The sequence below is a fragment of the Camelus dromedarius genome, chromosome 19 (assembly GCF_036321535.1).
Source record: "Camelus dromedarius isolate mCamDro1 chromosome 19, mCamDro1.pat, whole genome shotgun sequence".
NCBI lineage: Eukaryota > Metazoa > Chordata > Mammalia > Artiodactyla > Camelidae > Camelus > Camelus dromedarius.
In genome coordinates, this window is record NC_087454.1 from 28,655,365 (window position 1) to 28,675,589 (window position 20,225).

Sequence of the window (20,225 nt, forward strand, 5' to 3'; positions counted from 1 at the left end):
TGTGTTGATTGAATGAATGAATAAATGAATAAATGAGATCTTTGCAGGGAGTGAGGTTGGAGGGTGACAACCCAGCAGGTGGCGGGGCCTGGTCCAGGTGGGAGCAGTGCAGTGGTCAGGAGGTCTCAGGCATCATGCTCCACCCTGCCACCTCCTGGGTGTCACTGGGGAGTCCAGAGAGGCCAGGCACTGATCTCCACGTGGGGCGGCTTTGCAGGTCACGCATGGATCTGCCTGGCTCGCCCTCACGCCAGGCCTGCTCCTCACAGCCGGCCCAGATGCTGTCAGTGGACACGGGCCATGCCGACCGGCAGGCCAGTGGGCGCATGGATGTGTCAGCCTCTGTGGAGCAGGAGGCCCTGAGCAATGCCTTCCGCTCGGTGCCGCTGGCCGAGGAGGAGGACTTTGACAGCAAGGAGTGGGTCATCATTGACAAGGAGACAGAGCTGAAGGACTTCCCCCCGGGGGCCGAGCCCAGCACGTCGGGCACCACGGACGAGGAGCCCGAGGAGCTACGGCCGCTGCCCGAGGAGGGCGAGGAGCGGCGGCGGCCAGGGGCAGAGCCCGCCGTCCGGCCCCGGGGACGTGGCATTCATACGCTGGCCGAGGAGGACCTGCGGCCGACAGCCCAGCCCCTGCCACCCCAGCTGAGCCAGGCCGATGGCCGTTCAGAGACATCGCAGCCCCCTACGCCCGGTAGCCCTTCCCACTCGCCATTGCACTCGGGACCCCGCCCTCGACGGAGAGAGTCGGATCCCACAGGCCCACAGAGACCGGTAAGGTTGGGCTTGCACCCCATCCCCCACCCCCGACGCTCACAGTCCTGGCATGTAGCCCCGTGTGCTCCTTGGGGGCTGCCAAGTTGCAGCTGGGATAAATGGAGACAGGTTTACAGATCTGAAACCATGTTTGAGGCGGGAGGCAGGCAAGGCTTAGGAAGTATCCTCCCAGTTCTGAGTTGAGTCTTGCATTCTGGGCAGTGTCGGCCAGGTGACAAAGCAGCAGAAAGGCCTCCCAGGCCAAGCAGACAGGCTATGCAAAGGCCTGGAGGCGGCAATCAGAAAGCACTGCGCTGCTTGCTCTTTGCAGCAGATGAGGCTGTGAGGTGCGTCCTGGGGCCTCTTCCTGGACGGACTTGGGGCCAAGCTAAGGGGTTGGGGCTTGATTCTGAAGGCTTGGTGAGCTACTGTGGGCTTTTAAATCGGGGTGTGGCATGATTATGTTGGTACTTTTGAATGATCCCTCTGGCTGCTGTGTGGAAAATGGATTGAAGGGGACAAACTATCAGCAGGAAAGACACACAGCAGGTGCCAGCAGGAGAGTGCCCTGGTGGCTTAGACCAGGGTGGGGGCTTTGGCCGCGGGGCAGGGTGGATGGAGCCCAGACATGCTGCGAAGATGACTGAGGGAGCTGTGATGGAGCAGAGGGGGTCTCTGTGGATGCCCAGCATTCTGGGTAGACAGCAGTGCCCTCACTGAGTGGCTTTGAAGGGATCATCGACTCAGATTTGGACATGATGACCTCATGGTACCTGTGGGATGTGCACTCTGGAGGCATCAGGGCTCAGGAGAGAGATCTTTGCTGGAGATACGGATTTCGGGGTCTTCTAGTCCACAGGGGTGGTTGATGTCACCCAAGAGGACTATGTGAGGTGGGGAGAGCCAAGGGTGAAGTCAGAGCTGGGAAACTCACACCTGGGTTGAGAGGAAAGGAAGCCCTTGAGAAAGACTGAGCTAAAGGGGCCAGGGTGTGGGACAGTGGGGAGAGTGCTCTCAGAAATCAGGAGGGAGCTGCTGAAAGGTGGTGAGGGCAGCAGGGAGGGACAGAAGGTTTCTTGTGGTCAGAGAAGGCTCCATGCAGGGGAGAGAGGTGCGCCCTGTGAGTCAGGACACTTGGACACTTGAAGCCAGGGCAGGAGAGACCCTGAATTGGGCACAGAGGTGGGCATGTTGGGGGTCTCGGGAGGACCCGGTCAGGCTGCAGTGGCACTTTCTCCTTGTGGAAGGACTGAGGGATGAGGCTGGGAGGGCAGGGAGGGCCCAGGCAGCGGCTGCACCATAAATGCAGCATGTCATGGTATTTTGGTTATTTTCTTCTGACAAAGGTGGGGTGTCAGAATAGTTGGAAGGCCACTGGTCTGGCCTGGCTTCTCTGTGTGGGGCAGAGACTGACCTCTGACCCAGGAAGTAGCGCCAACTCTTACCTTGGGTGCTGAATGGGGTCTGTGTCCCCTCTGAGGTCTGGAAAGAGCCAAGGAGATGATGCTGGAGGGCTCAGGGGCTGTGCCGCGTTCCACTCAACTGTCCCACGTCGGGGGCATGCATGCAGGAGGCTCTGGGAGATGCCAAGGTGCAGGGCCGGGGCCGGTTCTGCTGTGTGCCCAGATTGGGAGGCCTGGCCGGGAGCATGCAGATGCCCTGATGGAGGCAGCTTGAGGTCTTCAGGCCTTCAGTATGCGTCCTGGCCTTGTCCTGGATGCTGGAAAATTGGGGGCTCAAAAAGTGGGGACCATGAGCCTCCACCCAGAGGGGTCCTAGCTAGCCTGAGCTGGAGGCTTAGCTGGGGCAGGGTGTGGGCAGCATGGCTGTGTTGCTGATCTGGACACTGTTCCCACCAGGACCAGCACTAGGTAAGCAGAAGCAGCAGCCAGATCCATCTGGGGCTCCCTTGCTCCCCTCTTATCCATTCATTCATCACCAGTCATCCCACACTTATTGAACATCTACTCTATGCTGGGGACCGGAAGCATCAGAGATCATACATACAATAGGTGGTGCCTGCCACAAGTGTAGAGTCTAGGAAGGGAGACAGATGATGGCGGTGTAGGGCGAAGAGAAAGCCCCGAATTAAAGTCAGGAGGCCTGGATTCTGGACCTGGACCTTCCGGTCCCTTCCTGGTAACTATAGGCCAGCTGGGTCTCAGAGCTGGGGGACTGAGCTATCCAGGCAGTTTTTCTCACCTTCAGATTCCCACCCTTGTCCTGAGAGTCAACCTCACATTGGAAAGTTCCAGCCACGGGGGTGAAGAGAGAGATTTGGTGGAGCAGGCACAGGTCTATTGTACAGTCAGTCTTGGGCTCAGGTCCTGCTTGTGACAAGAGTAGGCACTGCCCATCTCAGCAAGCAATGAGTTGTGTGTATGTGTGTCTGGAGTGGGTGTTAGGTGTGTGTGTGCCTTGGTTTCCCCACAGTGTACAGAAGTGAGGTTGGTCAGCATTCTGTGGCCTCACGTGTACTTTTCTGTGTCAGCCTACCCTAGAGGGTGCATCAGTGTGTGGGTGTGCCCATGTGTGCATGCATGCATGTGGGTGCATATGTCAGAGTGTCTGTGCAGAGCGTGTAGTGAGTCTGCAAGTGTGTGAACCAAGGAAGCACAGAACAGCACAGCTGGCAGGATAATTATCATAGAGATCATTCTAATAAGGATATAATACCTGGCACTGTTCTCGGCACTTTCACGTTCTACCCGTGGACTCCTCACAACAATACTGTGAAGAGGCCACCCTCATTGAAAAGATAAGGAAACAGGGGCTCAGAGGAGCTAAGTGTTTAGCCCAGGGTCACCAGCTGCGGAGTGGTAGAAGTGGGTTTGAATCCAGGCAGCTGGCTCTAGGGCCACGCTTGGAGCCACACAGTCTGAGGTCTGTGCGTTTAGGAGGGGAGCAAACACAAGCCAGAGAGAGCAGATGATTTGCGCGGGGTCAGAAAGAGCCATTGTGTGTGTGTGTGTGTGTGTGTGTGTGCGCGCGCGCGCGCGCGCATGCACGCGTGTGTGCGCCCACTAGCTGGGTGGTGTCAGCAGCTGTGCCTGTGGGCATGTGGCCTCTGTGTGTGTCTGGGTGTGATCACATGGGGCAGGACACGTTTTGCCGAATATTTCGGGACAGCAGGGTGAAGCCGAGCCCTTTCTTCATCAAGGGCAGGGGAAGAGGGAGGAATGGACTGGTGTAATTTTTGCCTTCTTTTGGTTTGGAAAGAGTCCTGAGCCCAGCCTGGGTGGGGCCTCCTAAACCTGGCCACACACTGGAGTCATAGTTTGTGGAACTCCCCTTCTTCCTGTAACTAGATTAAGTGGCTCAGGGCAGGCAGGAAGTCTCTATAGGGAGCCCACCCTGCTGCCTTTCTGCAAGGAATCCCTTCCTAGACCCAGCTCTGTCTGCTCTGTGTCTGATGTGGGAACTTCCTCTTAACAGCAATCATTAAAGAATTGAGCACCTGCAACTCTGTCCCCTACCCCCGTGGGGAGCAGGGACCAGGATAATGTGGAACCAGGCAGTTTTAGAGCATCTACTCTTCTTTGGTGTGCATCCATAATACTTTAACTTTTTGGTGTGCATCCATAATACTTTAACTTTTTTTCTTTACACACACCTCATTTTCTTCTCTTAGGAATTTAAGGTGCAAAGTAGAAGTGGCTAGAAAAGCTAGGGCAGAGGGGAAAGCAGTGGACAGAGTATGTGATTTGGGGGAGGGATGTTTACCCTCCTTTGCTGGTTGTCTCTGGCTGATAACCCACCAGGTCAACATTCCCTGAGTACATGGACATTTGTTTGGCATCCCCTAGAGCATTTCTCTGCCACGTGTGCTAGAGGCTGGGGGACAAAGATGAATAAGGCTTCACAGTTCTGCCCTTTAGCAGCTCACAGTCAAGGGGCAGGGGCCAAGCGGGATGCAAAACACATGGATGTTTACAGTCAAGGACCATAGGGAGATAACAGAGACCTTTGCTAGGAACAGGGAGCCAGTCTGCCTGGGAAGCTGTGGTGGTCTCACAGGGGTGACACTTCAGCTGGGCATTGAGGACAAGGAGGTGGGCTCAGTGGTGCCTGGCCTGCAGGGACAGGAGCACGCTGGGATTAAATTCCTCTGGCAGTGGACCAAATTCTGCCTGAGATGTTAAACTCAAGCTCCCGATATGTGCAGTGAAAGGGGCGGTGGGCAGCTGTGGGTATCTCTGTCCCTTGTATCCCAGGTGGGCCTTACACCCCTAATCCTCAATGCAGAGAGGACCAGTTCAGAAGAATCCTAGGCGTGGCCAAAAAGAAGGTAGAAGGGAAAGTCTGATGAGGGCAAAGACAATCCTACAGAATAGTCTCTCTCCTCCCCTCTCTGCTGGAGGTTCCATGCTGGGTTCCTGTGCCCCAATTTGATGTCCTCAGGGGCCCCTCCCCCTCAGTCCTCTAGCAGCTGACCCAGCCAGTCCTCACTGCCCCCACTAACGCTATGTAAACTGGCTTCAGTCCCAGGAAGAGCTAAGGGTCAGGATGAGAGAGGTCTGGTGACAGACAGCCAAGTCACCATTTCCATCCCCAACATGTCTGGGATACTCAGCTCCACTGTCCCCTTTCCGTCTGTGGGCACGAGGGCAGGAGGGCACAGGCAGGATTCTTCCCAATGGTGGCCAAGTGAGGCAGGCAAGCCCTGCCACATAGCTCAAACTTGGAGAGGACAGGGAAAAAGCCACCTTGGAGAAATGATTTCATTTGGCCCCTCCTCCCCCCGAGTCCTCTATCCCTTTTTTCATTCTCAAGAGTGATTTAAAGGATAATAAAACAGCTCACACAACAGAGCATTTACACCATGGCCAGCACTATTCTAAGAGCTCTGCGTGTTATAACATCTAATCTTCGTAACAGTGCTAAGAGGTAGGAAACATAGTTACCCAATTTTACAGATGAGGAAGCTGAATTATGAAGTAATTTTCTTGAGGTCACCAAGGTAGTAAGTGGTGGAGTTGGGATTCAAACGCGAGTAGTCAGATTCCAGAGTCCTACCTTTGTGCTACATTGTCACTGAGACCCCCATTGTCATGGGGGCAGAGGTGCCAAGGCGGAGGGTGTGTAGGGGGTGTTCTCTAGACCTCAAGAGGGGCATGGAGTTCAGCCAGGGAGACAGATGGGGCACAGCTGCTAACACATTTTAGAGCGGCCTTCCTGGAAGGGAGGATTCCTCAGCCCAGAGGGTACCCTGAGCTAGGTAGGCCTAAGCCAGGAATGCTTCTCGAAGGAGGTGAGCGATCATGGTCTCTGCCAGGAGACCACGGTGTGAGGAGGAAGCGGGGGAAGGGCGTTGGAGGCTGGAGCCGAGGTTGTGAGGCAGAACAGGGCGGTATGCACCCCCTGCATCCTGCCGGACCCGCCCAACTGCCCGGGATGCCGGCGCCGCAGGGGCTGTCAGCGGTGGGTGGCCCCCGAGACGGAGCTGTCGAGTCTGTGCCTGACGCCTCTTTTCCCTCCACTCTCTTGGTCTCTTTCAGTTGGAGGAGGACAGACTCTCGGGGCACTCCCTCCCGCGGTACAGCCCCCTGCGACGACTGGCGTCCTCCGTGTTCTCCTCCTCCACGCTGGAGACCGAGAATTACCCTCACCCTGGCGGCAGCAGCTCCTCCGGTTCCCTCATTCAGCGCAGCCGCTCGGCTGAGAGCAGCCCTGTGCGGGCGCCCCACCGGCGCCACGCGCCCCTGGCCGCCGGCAACCACAGACTCGTGCCCTCGGTGCTCCGCATCTCGCGGTCACAGCTGCAGCAGGTGTGGGCCCGCTTCACCCACAAGACCTAGGCTGGGCCCCCCCCCCTCCTGGAGGGGGCAGGTGGGGGGGGGTGGGGAGCAGTCAGAGACCATAATTCCTTCCCAGGACGCAATAATCACACACTCACACACCCCATCCCTCCCCATCATGCAATACAGCCCGTATAACGTTGGCCCAAGGTACTGTAACCCCCCATCCCCACACGCCCATGTCTCCCTTTGCTTGGTGCCAGCCAAATGGTGCAGGGAGGGGTGGGGCTGTTGGTGCAGTTTCTGGGACAGGATGGGGCCCTGTACTGGAGCCACCAGTGGTTCCAGAGTCCAGTGGAAATCAAGGTGTCAGGGAGAGGCATGCTGGGTCAGAGTCAGTCTGGCACAGGGTTTATTCTGTTTAATCCGTGATCTCTTGGCAGAGCTAGACCTGGTCCCCCCCTGGGGGTTGCTAGGAGACTGGGACCTTCTTGGTGTGGTGTGGTGTGGTGTGGTGTATGTCTGTCTGTCTATCTGTGCAGGGCAAGGAGTATGGCCCTGTGTGTGACGTGGAGGCCTGGCTAGCCAGCTTTGGGGTATGGTAGGAAAGTTCCTCTATACTCAGTGATATGGGGAGGAAGCGGCCCTGTGACCCAGTGAGCTTTTCCCATGCCACTTTCACAGAGGACAGAGTCCCTGCCTCCCACCTCTCAACCCAAGGCCTGGAGCTCAATCCACTGTAAGCTACCCCTCCCCAAAAGGCATATGTGCCATCACCCACTGGTGAGGTTGATTGCATGGTCCGGCTCCTTAGTAGCTGAGGTTGGATGAATGGGGCCTGGAATCCCAGGGTGAGGGGACCCTGTATAGAGGCAGTAGCAGAGAGGGTGGTTGTTAAAGATGAGGTGAGACCTGTGAGCTCAGGACAAATTCCAGATAGCAGCGGCCCCACCACTGCCCCTCTCAGAGCGTGGCTCCTTCCTGTAGGTGCTCAGCCAAGCTTGTTGACCCCCCAGGGGCCATGATGAAGACAGAGAATTTGGTAGGCTGATCAGATGGGAATCTGGAGATGGGTGGGGGGGTCAGGATGCCAGATTGCTTATGCTCTTTCTGCCCATTTCTCAGCCCCCAATGTGTCACTGCAGGGGCCCCTAAGGTTCTCTTTCTTCACTCCTACCCGTTTCAGCCAGCACCTCTGTTCCCATGGAGCAATGGTGAAGAAGGCTCCAGGAAGGGCAGTACCTGTACAGGGAGGGAAGGAGGGGAGGAGGCTTGAAACATTTATTACAGTGAGGCTGCATCTGTGTGTGCTTGTATGCATGCATGTACATTTATGAGTGTGCTAATATATGAGCATTTGTGTATGTGGCATGGCTGTCATGGATGGATGCTCAGGCTGTGCATTGCACAATTCCAGGGAGTACCATTTACATAGACCCTGATGTGCATGGCACCCACTGTGTGTGCTGAATGGCAGCAGTCCTGTGTGTGTGTGTGTGTGTGTGTGTGTGTGTGTGTGTGTTATGGAGTCAAAAAGATGTTTGTGCAGTCCTTGGTAGTTTTCTATGTACCTACTATCATCTGGCTCCTCTCTCTGCCTCTTCCTCTTGACCTTTGCTTCCCTCCCAACTCATCTCCCTTCAACTCCTGTCTCTGGTTGGGGTAGAGGCCTCAGGGCCTCTGCCCCAGCCTGGGGGTGCCATAGTGGGTGGGCAGTGCCCTGAGCCAAACTGTCTTCATAGATGGCTCATCCGTGTGAGCTATGCCCACACCCACCACACTCCTTTCTCCAAATCTGTTTCTTTTTGAGGATATCTGGGCCAAGAGCACCCTCTCCATTTGGGAAGAAAGCCAGACTCCAGTCCTAGTCCTCATGCCCCACCCCCACCCCCATCCTGGCTGCTCATTTTTGAACTTCTCCAAGGCCAAGCCTCCTTTGCCCTCAGGGCTGTTCTGGGTGGCTCTGCACCCAGCTGTGGCAGAAGGTAGAGGAAGGGTCAAGGTAGACCCTTCAAGAAAAGAGAGAAAACACAAGCACAAAGGTGAGGGGGTGGGATGAACAGTAGCCCTACTCCCTGCCTCCTGGCACTGCCCCTCACCTCTCCCCTCTACCTTCTAGTCCTCTTCCCATCCTCCCCACTAGTGGCAGGGGGTGAAATGAAGGGAAGTCTGTCCACCAGCCACTCCAAAAGTCAGCAGCAGTGGACAGGTCCCCTGCTACCTGGGGTTAGATGAAACCAAGCACTCTGTTATCCGGCATTTCCTTCCAGAGGGTTCTCCTACCTGACCCTGAGCACAGCTCTCACTCAGTGACCAGAACCCAGAGGTACTCTAAGATCCTAAAGTGCCTTGTGACATATCAAAGATGATGGCACTAGCTTCAGCCTTGTTTTAGCATTAAACACATATTAATGTTTTCAAAGCCTTTGAAGGTGGAGATTCCTAGTAAGCATCCCAAAAGTGGCTGAATTTTCAAACACACACACACACACACCCAGAACTGATAACTGTAGAAGAGGGTGTGTCCTTTAAAGGAAGAACATGATTCAAAACATTTGTCCTTTGGGGGACATCCTTTTGTATGCCCTCCATAGTGGAGAGACTGTCTTATAAGCCATAAAGCTCTGAGCTAACAGGAAGTGATCTTAATAATATTATCTTTTGAGGGTAGCTTTGACTTTCAGAAACATCTAGGGCTATTTGAAGCTGTGTGTGTTGGAGCAAGTTCATGTGAAGCTCAGCAGAACTCTGCATGGTCTGGAGTCGAGGTGCCCGTCTCCAGGTCCTGGGCTGAGTAGGGAAGTTGTGAGCCTGCAGTGTTGTCAGGCTCCTTTTTCTGAAGGGTTTCCCAAAGAAGAAGCCTGAGTGTTTCTAGAAATGATACCCTTCTTGGGGAAAGCACATAGCCTCCCCAAGGTCAGCTTTCAAAAGAGGCAGCACTCTTTGTTGTATCAGAAAATGGTATTTTCATACTTTTTTCATATTTTCGTTGCACCCTGCATATAGTGGTGGCTTCCAACTATTAATTAATTTTATTTAATAGTCACTGGCACACAGCGCTTATTATGTGCCAGGCAGTGATCTAAGCACTTTACAAAAATAACTCATTTAATCCTTACAATAGCCTAGGAAGTAGATCCCAGTATTATCTGCATTAAATGGATTAATCAGAATACTTAATTTACAAAAGCATTAAAAAAAAAAAAAAAAACCCTGGCCAATGCCGAATAACTGAGGTCTTGTTTGACAAGAGTTTTAAAGCGTTTAGTCTGTGTATTGGTCTATTTACTGTCCTTTCTGATTGACCCCTCCTTGCTCTATCTAGGAGGAAGTTGTCTATGAGCCAAACACTCCTTTCTTTTCCATCCCACCTTGGCATGGGATGATGTCCAGGTGGCGGTCATTCCAGAGTACTGGGGTTTGTTGAAATGGCTGGACCCTGTCGCTCCAGAGACCTCAGCCTCTCAATCCCACATGGCTCCGACCATCCCATAGCAGCTCTTAGGCGGAGTAAGAGTTCTGGTGAGAAAGCAGGTGCTGAAAACCCTGTCCTCAGTGGTCCTTGAGGTCAGGCTCACGGGGGGTAGGTACTGACACTGGTGACCACTGACCATGGAGATCTGAGATAAGTGTCACCAACTCACCAACAGGAGTGAGGGCAGTGTCAGGGAGAGGGCACTTGTAGAGGCTATGGTAAACGGGGAGCCCACCATCCTCAGCTCAGCCAATTATTGCTAATCTCTTCCAATTTTTATGTGAAATCTCTCACTTTTTAATTATTGGGATCTAATTTTTTAAAAGCAACAACTTTTTAAAGAAAAATCACTGTGTGAGCTAAACAAGACTGGTTTACAGGCAGAGACCCTGAACTCAGTTTGCAATCTCTCTGAGCTTGAGAACTCCCCACCCCTAAACTGTTCAAGGTTGCAGAACTCAAAGGGGTACAGTATTTTTCCCTAGGAACTCAAACTGAGTAGGCTTCTGAGAGGAGGCAGTTCATGGCCAGTGGGGATGTGAGGTGTGTGCTGTATGTACATGTCAGTGAGCTCATGGTGTGTGTGCCTAAATGTGTGTGTAGGCCAGTGGATTTATTTGTGGCAAGTGGGGTCCTCCTTGTAGGACCAGTATTTTCTCTATGGGATAGGACCCTGGGTCAGTGAAAAATGCTCTAGTAAATTCAGTAATGAATAGATACTCCCACCCACTTAAGGCAGCTTGGGTCACAGCAATAACCACTCAACACTCACCCCAACGACTAGCATCCTGAACCCAGCCATCTCCCTTTGCATTTCTAATTGTGGGGAAAAGCCCTGCCCAGCACTTGGGGGAATGTTGGAGCCTCTGAGCAATGCTGGCACATTAACCCTTATTTCCCCAGCCAAGGAGGGCAGGCCCCTCCAATCCCAGGAAAAGCCAGGGTTCCTCTCTGTGGATGGTCCCAGGATCCTCCTGCTATTTCTTTCCTCTGCCCTGCTTAGGTCCCTTTTTCTGGGGAGGGGTGGTGCTGTCTGCCCAGGCAGTGCTTGGGGGTAGGGGGGCCTGGGCCACTGGTGTAGGCAGGAGCTGTGGCAATGTGTCTATACTGGTGGCCAGGGGAGGGGACCATGCTTAGGGAGGGTGTGGGGATCCCTGGCTGTGGGAGCATGGAGAATACTGTATCCCCTGCTGTCCTTTAGTGTCTGAGGATGGAAGCATAAATGCCTAAGAAGGGCCCTGAACACCACCCCACCCTATCCTAAACTCCACTGAGATTCTAACCCATCAGGTTAGGAATCGGCCCACCCCCATGGGCAGCCTTGGTAACAAGGAGCGTGGCAAATCACTCTCCTTAAGTTGAGGGGCATGTCCCCACAGTTTGCATTATTCCCATTAGGGACAGAGGTGCCCCCTGGGACTGGTGGGGTCAGCCTCTGAAAAATTTTAAAGCATCCTTCTCCCTAAGGGAGAGGCTCCCAGCCTAAGGACCACATCCCTCAAAAATCCCAAATGGTTCCCCACACCACCCAGTGGGCTTCCCAGCTTAGGGAGCCCCTGGGCCTGAGTGGCCCCTCCCCACAAGTGAAGCGTTGAGAAGCAGTGAGGGAGGAAGGGCAATGAAGCCCAAAGGACTATGGGAACTTCCCTAGACCTTTCATTTGGTTCCGCCGCCTTGCGCCCCTCCATGTAACCTCCCTTCTACCCGCACAAGGGGTGCGGGGGTTGGGTGGGGTTCACCTTGCCACGATAACCGGCACCCCCGCAAACACACACACACACACACACACACACACACACACACACACACACACACACACGCACTCCATAGCTGCGCGCACACTTCATCCCACTCTCCGGAGAGCAAACTATAGGGCCCCGACCCGGCAAAGCACGAGGATCGCGTTCCCAAGCCCCTCTCGCAGGTTTATCAGTGTAACAGGACCCCCAACCACCACATTCCCCTCTGTCCCCGCCCCTCGGACCACCCCACCACTACCTCCCCAACCCCGACCCCGCGGCCGTCGCACCACGAATGTATGTTCCGTCTTTTTAACTAGCTGCTACGCGGCGCGACCAGGGTACCGCCCGGCCTCCGAGCCCCACTCATGTCTCCAGAGCTTCCCTCCCGGGAGCCCGGACGTGGGCAACCCGAGGGAGCGTCAGCCCCTGCGCCTCGTCCCCGCCAAGCTGCCTGCTGCTAAAGTCCTCCCAGGAGTTAGTGCCCCTCGCCGCCGTCGCCCCGCGCTAAGGTTGTGTTTGCTTCCCCTCCGTGGGCTCTTGGCCTCTGGGTCCCTGGCCCGAGGCGGCGCAGGACTGGAGTGGGGGTTCAGCCCTCAGAGCTCCAGGGTGGGATGCAGATGAGGACTGGGAGGAGGAGCTGGCCAATTCTTCAGGCTCAAAGAGCCCCCGTTGCCCACCCCTGATTCCAGTTACCTCACCGCCCACAGGGCTGCCTCCTCCCTCCGCCCCAAATAATTGGCCTTGCAATTGGATGCCAAAGAGCCCAGATTTGAGGGGGGAGCCAAGCTTTGAGCTTAGGTCTCTCAGAGCCGCCCGATAACCCCTTTTGGCCCATGCCCCAGGGTCCGTGTCTCCTGCCCCACCCCACTTCCACCACTGAGGGCCCTGGGGGGGTCCCCAAACATGCCCCCACTTTCAGCTCTTCTCCCTCCCCACCCCCAAAAATAAAACTCAGGGACCAACATCTGCTTCCTTTGCACTTGCTCCGTCGACCCCTCCCCCCTACTTGGAGGGGCTTCCATGGGGGAGGAGGCGGGGTTCGGGGTCCTAAAGGCTGATAGTATTGAGAGAAGAGAGGGCTGGCCCCTGCCCCCTGAGAAGTGAGACCGGTGGGATGGGGGAAGCTCAACTCTGAGGGCCCAGTTGAGCCCCCTCCCAGCGTTGGGAGAAGCCTTCCAATAGCGGTGGAGAGGGCAGCTGAGGGATGGGAAGGGGGCTGGGGAGAGGACCCTCCCGGAGGTCCCGAATCCCAGCTGTTTTTTCCTGGGCCTCCCTCTCCCATCATAAACACCCCATTTTGTACTGCAATAATACTGTATTATAAGCTTGCACTATTTCCCGACCCCGGCCAGCGTAAGCATGCACGAAAAACTCAAAACCATACACACACTAAGATGGGACGCTTTTTTTTTTCTTTCTCTCTCTCTCCGGGGTGCGTCCTCAGTGTACAGAGGGGCGTCGGGGGGTGCCCCGGGCCCGGGTAGAAGAGCATGCACTGAGTCCTCGCCCCTAGACTGCGAGTACTGTACAAATCCAACACTTGAAACCTACACGCACACGCGCGGCGCCGCCTGGGGGAGTGGGACACGGACACGCACCGCCGCGCACGGGTGGGGGTAGGGGGTGTCCCGCCGTCACGCGTCGCTGTGCGAGGGATTTTGTGCCTTTTTAAGTCCCTGTATGTTAATGCAGACAATCCGGAGAGCTTGTGTACTACCAAATCCTGATTAAAAACGCCTTCCAGGAACCTGCGCCTCGCCTGCTTTCTTTCATCCTCCTCCTTCCTACCGCTCCACTCGATGCAGACCCAATTCTGGGATCGCCCGCCTGGGCAGAAGGCAAGGGCTAGTCTTTTAGACTTAAGAGATGGAGGGGTGGGGCAAATTCCAGATCAGTGGATTGGCCCCACTCATTCCTCAACCGGCAGCTTAGACATGGTAGATGGGGAGGGGGAAGGGGCTCTAGGAGGTTTCAGCCTAGTTGGACTTGAGCAACCGTCACTCAGCTGGCTGTCTCCTTTCATCCGGAGGAGGGCTTTGCAGGTGGACTCTGGTCTTTGGGGCCGACTCTAAATTGCCAACTTGCTGGAGGGGGGATGGGAAGTAGGGGGTGGGCACAGTAATTATTTCTCTATGGATCAGGCATTTGAGGCAAGTGTGTGGTGGGGATGGGAAGCCTGCCCTTGCTCTGCAGTGGGGTCTGAGGGAGCCCTGGCCTGGGTGAGAATGGTCTGTTGAGGGGGATCAGTGAGAGGGTGGATTGTGCAGAGCCTGGGGGATGCAAGGATAGAATGTGGGTTGAGAGAGAACTAGGTCGAGGAGAGGGGTGGGACACCAAAAAGAACTGCAGAGACTTTGCAGACCACAGAGAGGAAGGGTGAAGGGAGGGGGCTCTCCCTCTCTCTGTTCCCCACCCCACCTCTGCAGGCCTGTAGCCACAGTGCCAAAAGAGGAAGATGCTTTCCCCCTTGGGGTCTAAAGTAAGTGTAGGGGAAGAATAAGAGCAAGCTACAGCATTTCTTGACCTGCAGAGCATTTAGAAAGCCTCTATGCAGTCAGCTCCTTGCCCTTGGGCAGGAAGGGAAGGACTGGGGACACTGAGATCTGGGGGTCAAGTATGTGAGGATCTGTAGAGAACTAGGGTAGGCAGCTGCCTTCCTGGGTCATCTTACCCCTTCCACCCAGGTGACTGCTACAGGCCAGTGTACCCAGGATGGGTGGCACTTCTGGGTTTGGGGTGGAGGAGCAGAGGGAGGGCTCTCAGCTTGGCAGATGTGGTTTGAGGATGGAGACACAGACAGAGGTGAAGAATCTGGGAAAGGTGGTGGTGAGCAGAGGAGGCTACACTGTTGGTTTCTCATCTCCAGCTTTCAGGCTGGGCAACTATGGCAAAGGGTGGAGCATATGTTCCCCCGGAGAGGAGGGGAGATGGAAGGCATGTGCTGAGTAGCTGCTGGAGGGGGCGCGGGCAACAGCTGTGAGAGGCATAAAGCCCTTCCCCCTCCCAAGTGAGGAAGGGGGGGGGGTGCCAGGGCTCATACTCCTTTTGTCACTTGGCAGCCCCCCCTTCTTTGACCTTGGGACTGTGGGCTGATGTGCAGTGCACAGTGTCTGGGCTTGATCAGGGTCCAGGCAGGAGAGTTGCTCAATGCAGCCTGTGTGGGGTCGGGGGTATGTGGAGTAACCTTTCTCCAGTCAATAGCAGAGAAGTGAAGACTGAGGAGAGCCCAGTTTTGTTAGTGGCAGGAGCAGACCGGAGTCTGGTCCATCCAACTCCCTTCACTTTTCCTGCTGGCTGAGTAAACACAGACTTGGGCTGAGCTCCAAAGCTGGTGAGGCCACAGCCCTCTGGTCCAGGCTTAGTGGAAGCAGGGGGAGGGTGGAGGATTTCATTCTCCCTGAGTGTCTCAGCTCCAGTGGCCTGCCTCCCCTCCTCCCATGATTCACACTCACCACATCTACCTTGGAATCACCAGGGAGCTTTGAAACAGATTTCTCATCTCTGACCTATGGAATCTGGGGGGAGTAGGACTCAGTATCCCCAAATAATGCTGTGCCAAGCCAGGCTGATGAACAACAAGCAAGCTAGAATCATAAAAGGGTCACTGCCCTGGAAAGGGAGCAGGAAGGTGTGTGACTTCCCCTTGCTGACACCCAGCACTTTTGCTTCCCTCCAAGATAGAATAGGGGGCTGTTACTGCTTGTCCCTATAGGGCCAAGCACACAGAGGCTGTCCAGTCAGTGATCACTGGCTGATTGAATGAGTACAGGATTGCTTGGGCAAATGGTTGAATACTCGTTGGGCTCAGGCATCCAGGAGGGGCCAGGAAAGAGTGAGAGAGGACTTCCCACTCTGAGGAGAGAGGAATTTGAGCCCAGGCCTGGCGCTCCCAAACTTGGAAACAGATGGGGGAGGGGCTTTGAAACAGAAAACCCAGCATGCCCAGGCCAGGGTGGGCTTGGCAGTGATCCTTAATGCAAAGCTGTCTCTACTCTGAGGTTCACAGCCCTGCTAAAGGGCAGAGGGTACCAGGTTTCCCCACAAGGCGGGTTGGGAGGCCAGTGAGGCAGTAGAAAGACTTCTAGGTTCTGGGCTGCCCTGGTTGATGTGCTTTGTGACTTGGCCCTGTTGATGCCCTTCTCCAGCCCTGTTTCCCAGTCTGAGATTGTCAGTGATGCCTGATTTCCAGTTCTCATCACTCCGCTCTCCCATATAATGGAAGGGGAGGGCTTTGAGATAGAAGAAGAAAGGTGAGCACTGTGAGTGAAGCATCCATCCTATGGATGGGGCTTTTCCAGAGAGATCCAAGAACTGGCCAGATGGCAGGGGAAAGGGGATTCTAATAGGGATGCCCAAAATGTCAGAGATAAGACAGGAGAAACAGGAAGAGGTTCTGCTGAGAAAGAATGGCTTGGTGGAGTTGAAGGATATCCCTGCTGGGTAGGATGTGTCTGGTGCTGAGTGAATGAGTTCTGAACCAGACAGGAGAGAAGCACGATCAAAGCACACTCCAGAATGTGCTGGGGTCCTGCCCAGGGTCTGGTGCTACCTTGTCTTGTATCACTCCCCCTCCACCCATCAGGTCTTCACAGATGGTCTGATTATGAGGAAGAGTATGGCAATTGGGGAGGGGAGAAGTCACAGCCTTGGGCAGATCTCTGCTGTGGGAATTCCTGCCTTCCCCTCCACCAGTCTTTGGGCTGAATGTTTGCACAGAGACCTCAGCTGGGAGAACCCTTCCTTTCTCCACCACCTATCCCCCATAGGTGTGGCATTCAGACATTTCTGAGGCTGGAGAGGCAGGCAGTGCTCTCCAAACCAGAAGCAGCCAGGGAGGGGGTAGGAAGTGGATGGGGGAGGGAACTAACATTTATCAAGCAACTGCTATATGCCAGAGCCATTGTTTACATGACCTCATTACACAGCCTTTGTGGAGTGCTCATTATCCCCATTTCAATTCCTAATCAAGAAATCTCACACTCCATGAAAACACGGACCAGGTCTATCTTGCTGCTCCACAGATTCACAGCCTCTAACATGGTGTCCTAGACAATAGACATTCGAGGACTTTTTAAATGAATGAAAGAATGAAGTAATGAAAAAGCCTTAAGGGGCTCAGTGTTTATCCAGAGAGACAGCCATGCAAACACGTGCATGTGGAATAGAGGGTGGACTGTGATGGAAGGATGTGGGAAAACAATTAGAAAGGAGAGTGAGTCTGCTTGGTGGGTAGAGAGGAAGGCTTTTGGGAAAAGGAGCTGTTTGAGCTGAGTCCTGGAGGAAGAATAGGAATTTGTCATGTCAATAGAGGGAGTGAAAGGGACCCCTGGGCAGAGGAAACTGCCTAGGGAAAGACCCAGAAGCATGAGATGCATGATGCATTTAGGGAACTGCTGGAGCATACACAGTGAGGTTGGAGCAGAAGGTAGGAGCCAGATCATGGCGTGGGGGGGTTAGGGATGCTCATGTGCCAAGTCGAGGATTAGAACTATCTCCCAAGGACTGTGGCGGCCACTGTAGATTTCCACAGGTTTGAAGCAGAGAGATGGGATCAGATTTAAGTTTCAGAAGGATCACTTGGGCAGCTGCAGGAAGAATGGATGGGCAATGCAGAATGGGAAAAACAGGCCAGTGGCTGGGGAACTACCAGACAGTACAGACAGGGCTGTGCCAATGGAGCTGGGGCAGCAGACACAAATGTTTTAGAGGAATGCTTGGCAGGACTCCCTGAGAGTCTAGATGGTACCTGAATGTGTTGGAGGTGTCAGGATAGCTCCAGGGCTTCTGGTTTGCATGGGCTGTATGTAGGAAAACAGAAGCCCATGTGTTCAAAAGGCTAACAAAGTGCTGAACACCATTAGCACCATTCTACCGGGAACAAAGCCAGGTCAGCCTTGACGGGGCCTGGTACATTGTTGGTGCCTAGGGATGTGTGTGATTGACAAGGGTAGAGCTGGAGAAGACCCCTGGCAACTGAGGTCCTGGTAAGATGGTCAGGCCTTTCGAATCTGGAAGGAAGGAGGCCAAGGTGAAATGTGGCAGGAGTCTAGAAAGTCAAAGACAGGCCATCACGTTGCCAAGGACTCTGCACAAAGCTTCAAAGAGGAAAACTAAATCAAGTGCAATGAAAGGCTGGCTGTGAATTTCTAGAGGAAGTGTGGACTCAAAACACCCCTGTAGAGGACTGGAAAATTCCTGGCTGACAGGCCAGGAAGAGGCAGGTGGGAAGGGGGCTGAAGCCCCAAAGTTTGCCCTCTTCCCACACAGGTTCTGGTGGATCTGGGTGGTCAGCTCCCTGGCTGCAGAGGAACTGTGCCCTGTGAGGGGCAGTAAGGGCTCACCCAACACTTGCTGCCCCTCTCTGGACCTGGTTTCCACATCTGCGAAAAGGAAGGTTGATCTACATGGTGGTTGTGACGGCTTGTAGTTGTCATTTTCTTCTGTTGACTGAACTAGAATTGGCTCTGGGTTTCGGGATACACATGGGATACAGGAAGGGGGTGACCTCAGTGGGTTCCTATGTGTGCCCCTTGCAGGTGTTCTCCATGGCACCCCCGTTTGAAGTGAACGGTCTCCCACGAGCTATGCGCCTGGGCGTGCCCTACCAGGAATTCAGGAAGTGTCTTGCTGAATACCGTGAAAATGCAGAGTTGCTCAAGAGGATACGGAAAGTGGGCTTCTCGCACATGCTACTGACCACCCCCCAGGTCCCACTGGCTCCTGTTCAACCTCAAACGAATGGGAAGGAGGAGGAGGAGGAAGAGGAGGAGGAGGAGGAAGAGGAGGAGGAAGAAGAAGAGGAGGAGGAGGAGGCAGAGGAGGAGGAAGAGGAGGACGAGGAAGACGAGGAGGAAGAGGAGGAGGAGGCTGTGGCCCTAGGGGAGGAGCTGGGGCCGCAGAGTGGCTCAAGCAGTGAGGGGAGTGAGAGGAGCACGGACCGGAGCCAGGAGGGTGCCCCGTCCACGCTGCTGGCTGATGATCAGAAGGAGTCCAGGGGTCGGGCCTCCATGGCCGACGGGGACCTGGAGCCTGAGGAGGGCTCCAAAACGCTGGTGCTCGTCTCCCCTGGCGACATGAAGAAGTCGCCCGTCACTGCCGACCTGGCCCCTGAACCGGACCTGGGCACTCTGGCTGCCCTCACTCCTCAACATGAGCGACCCCAGCCCACTGGCAGCCAGTTGGACGTGTCAGAGCCAGGCACCTTGTCCTCTGTCCTCAAGTCTGAGCCCAAGCCCCCTGGGCCCGGGATAGGGCTAGGGGCTGGGACAGTGACCACAGGGGCAGGGGGAGTGGCAGTCACCTCCTCACCCTTCACCAAAGTGGAGAGGACCTTTGTACACATTGCAGAGAAAACCCACCTCAACGTCATGTCTTCTGGTGGACAAGCCTCCCGGTCTGAGGAGCTTGGCATTGGGAGCGAGTTGGGCCTGGAGGTGCCCTCTAATGGAAGGGTTGTGGAGGAGGGGGCCTCCGTGCCCCTGGAGAATGGTATTGCCCTATCAGGGCTGGAGAGCCGTGCCCTGTCTGGGCCCCCCAGTGACATCCCCTTGGAGGTGGCCATGGACTCACCGCCCAATGGCCCAACCCTTGCTGACAGGCCAGTCCTGGCATCCCCGCTGGAGCCAGGCCCTGAGAAACTGGCCACCATCTCCCCCAGCCGCCATGCCACGCCAGGCCCTCGCCCCAGGAGCCGAATCCCTGTCCTGCTGTCTGAGGAGGACACCGGCTCGGAGCCCTCAGGCTCACTGTCGGCCAAAGAGCGGTGGGGCAAGAGGGCCCGACCACAGCAGGACCTGGCACGGCTGGTGATGGAGAAGAGGCAGGGCCGCCTTCTGTTGCGCTTGGCCTCTGGGGCCTCGTCCTCCTCCAGTGAGGAACAGCGCCGTGCTTCTGAGACGCTCTCAGGCACAGGCTCAGAGGAGGACATGCCTGCCTCTGAGCCTGCGGTGCCCAGGAAAGGTGGGCGGGCAGCTGCTACCCGAAGCCGGATCCCCCGCCCCATCAGCATCCGCATGCCTATGCCTGCCGCAGCCCAGCAGCCCCCCGACAGACCCCATGGCGAGGCCCCAGCATCTGACACAGCCATCACCAGCAGGTGAGAAACCACTGCCAGTCCCAGGGTGGGCAGAGGGTGACCAGAAGGCCTCTACCAGTAGAGGCTTCGTGGCAGCCAAGGTCAGGGACTTGATAATTCAGGAAAGACCCTCAGCCCCACCCAACTAAGTGTCTCTTCTAACTCATGTCCCAGCCCTTTAACTGGGCTCAAGGGAGTGGCTGCAGAGAGCTGACTGGAGGGGTGCCAGGGAGGCCAGGCTTGGGAAAGGTTGATGGAGGCCAGTGGGGTCCACACACAGCCTCTGGTATGCCACAGGGCACTTGAGGCCAAAGGAGAAAGGCCAGAATATTTGGGAGAAAACATTATTCATATCAATATAAGCATGGGTATAAAATAGAGTAGGATGTAAAACCTATGTGAATTTTAAAGATGAAACAGAGACATCAAAGAAAGCCT

General features: G+C 55.2%; 1 protein-coding gene across 1 annotated transcript in view; it reads left to right on the forward strand.

The window, feature by feature from the left end:
• Positions 1-20,225, forward strand: part of TTBK1 (tau tubulin kinase 1) — a 40,862-nt gene that overhangs the window by 17,095 nt on the left and 3,542 nt on the right. Inside the window, exons 13-14 of the mRNA XM_031434659.2 lie at positions 218-776; positions 18,250-19,808. Of these exons, the coding sequence (XP_031290519.1) occupies positions 218-776; positions 18,250-19,808 (2,118 nt within the window). The remainder of the gene's footprint in view (positions 1-217; positions 777-18,249; positions 19,809-20,225) is intronic.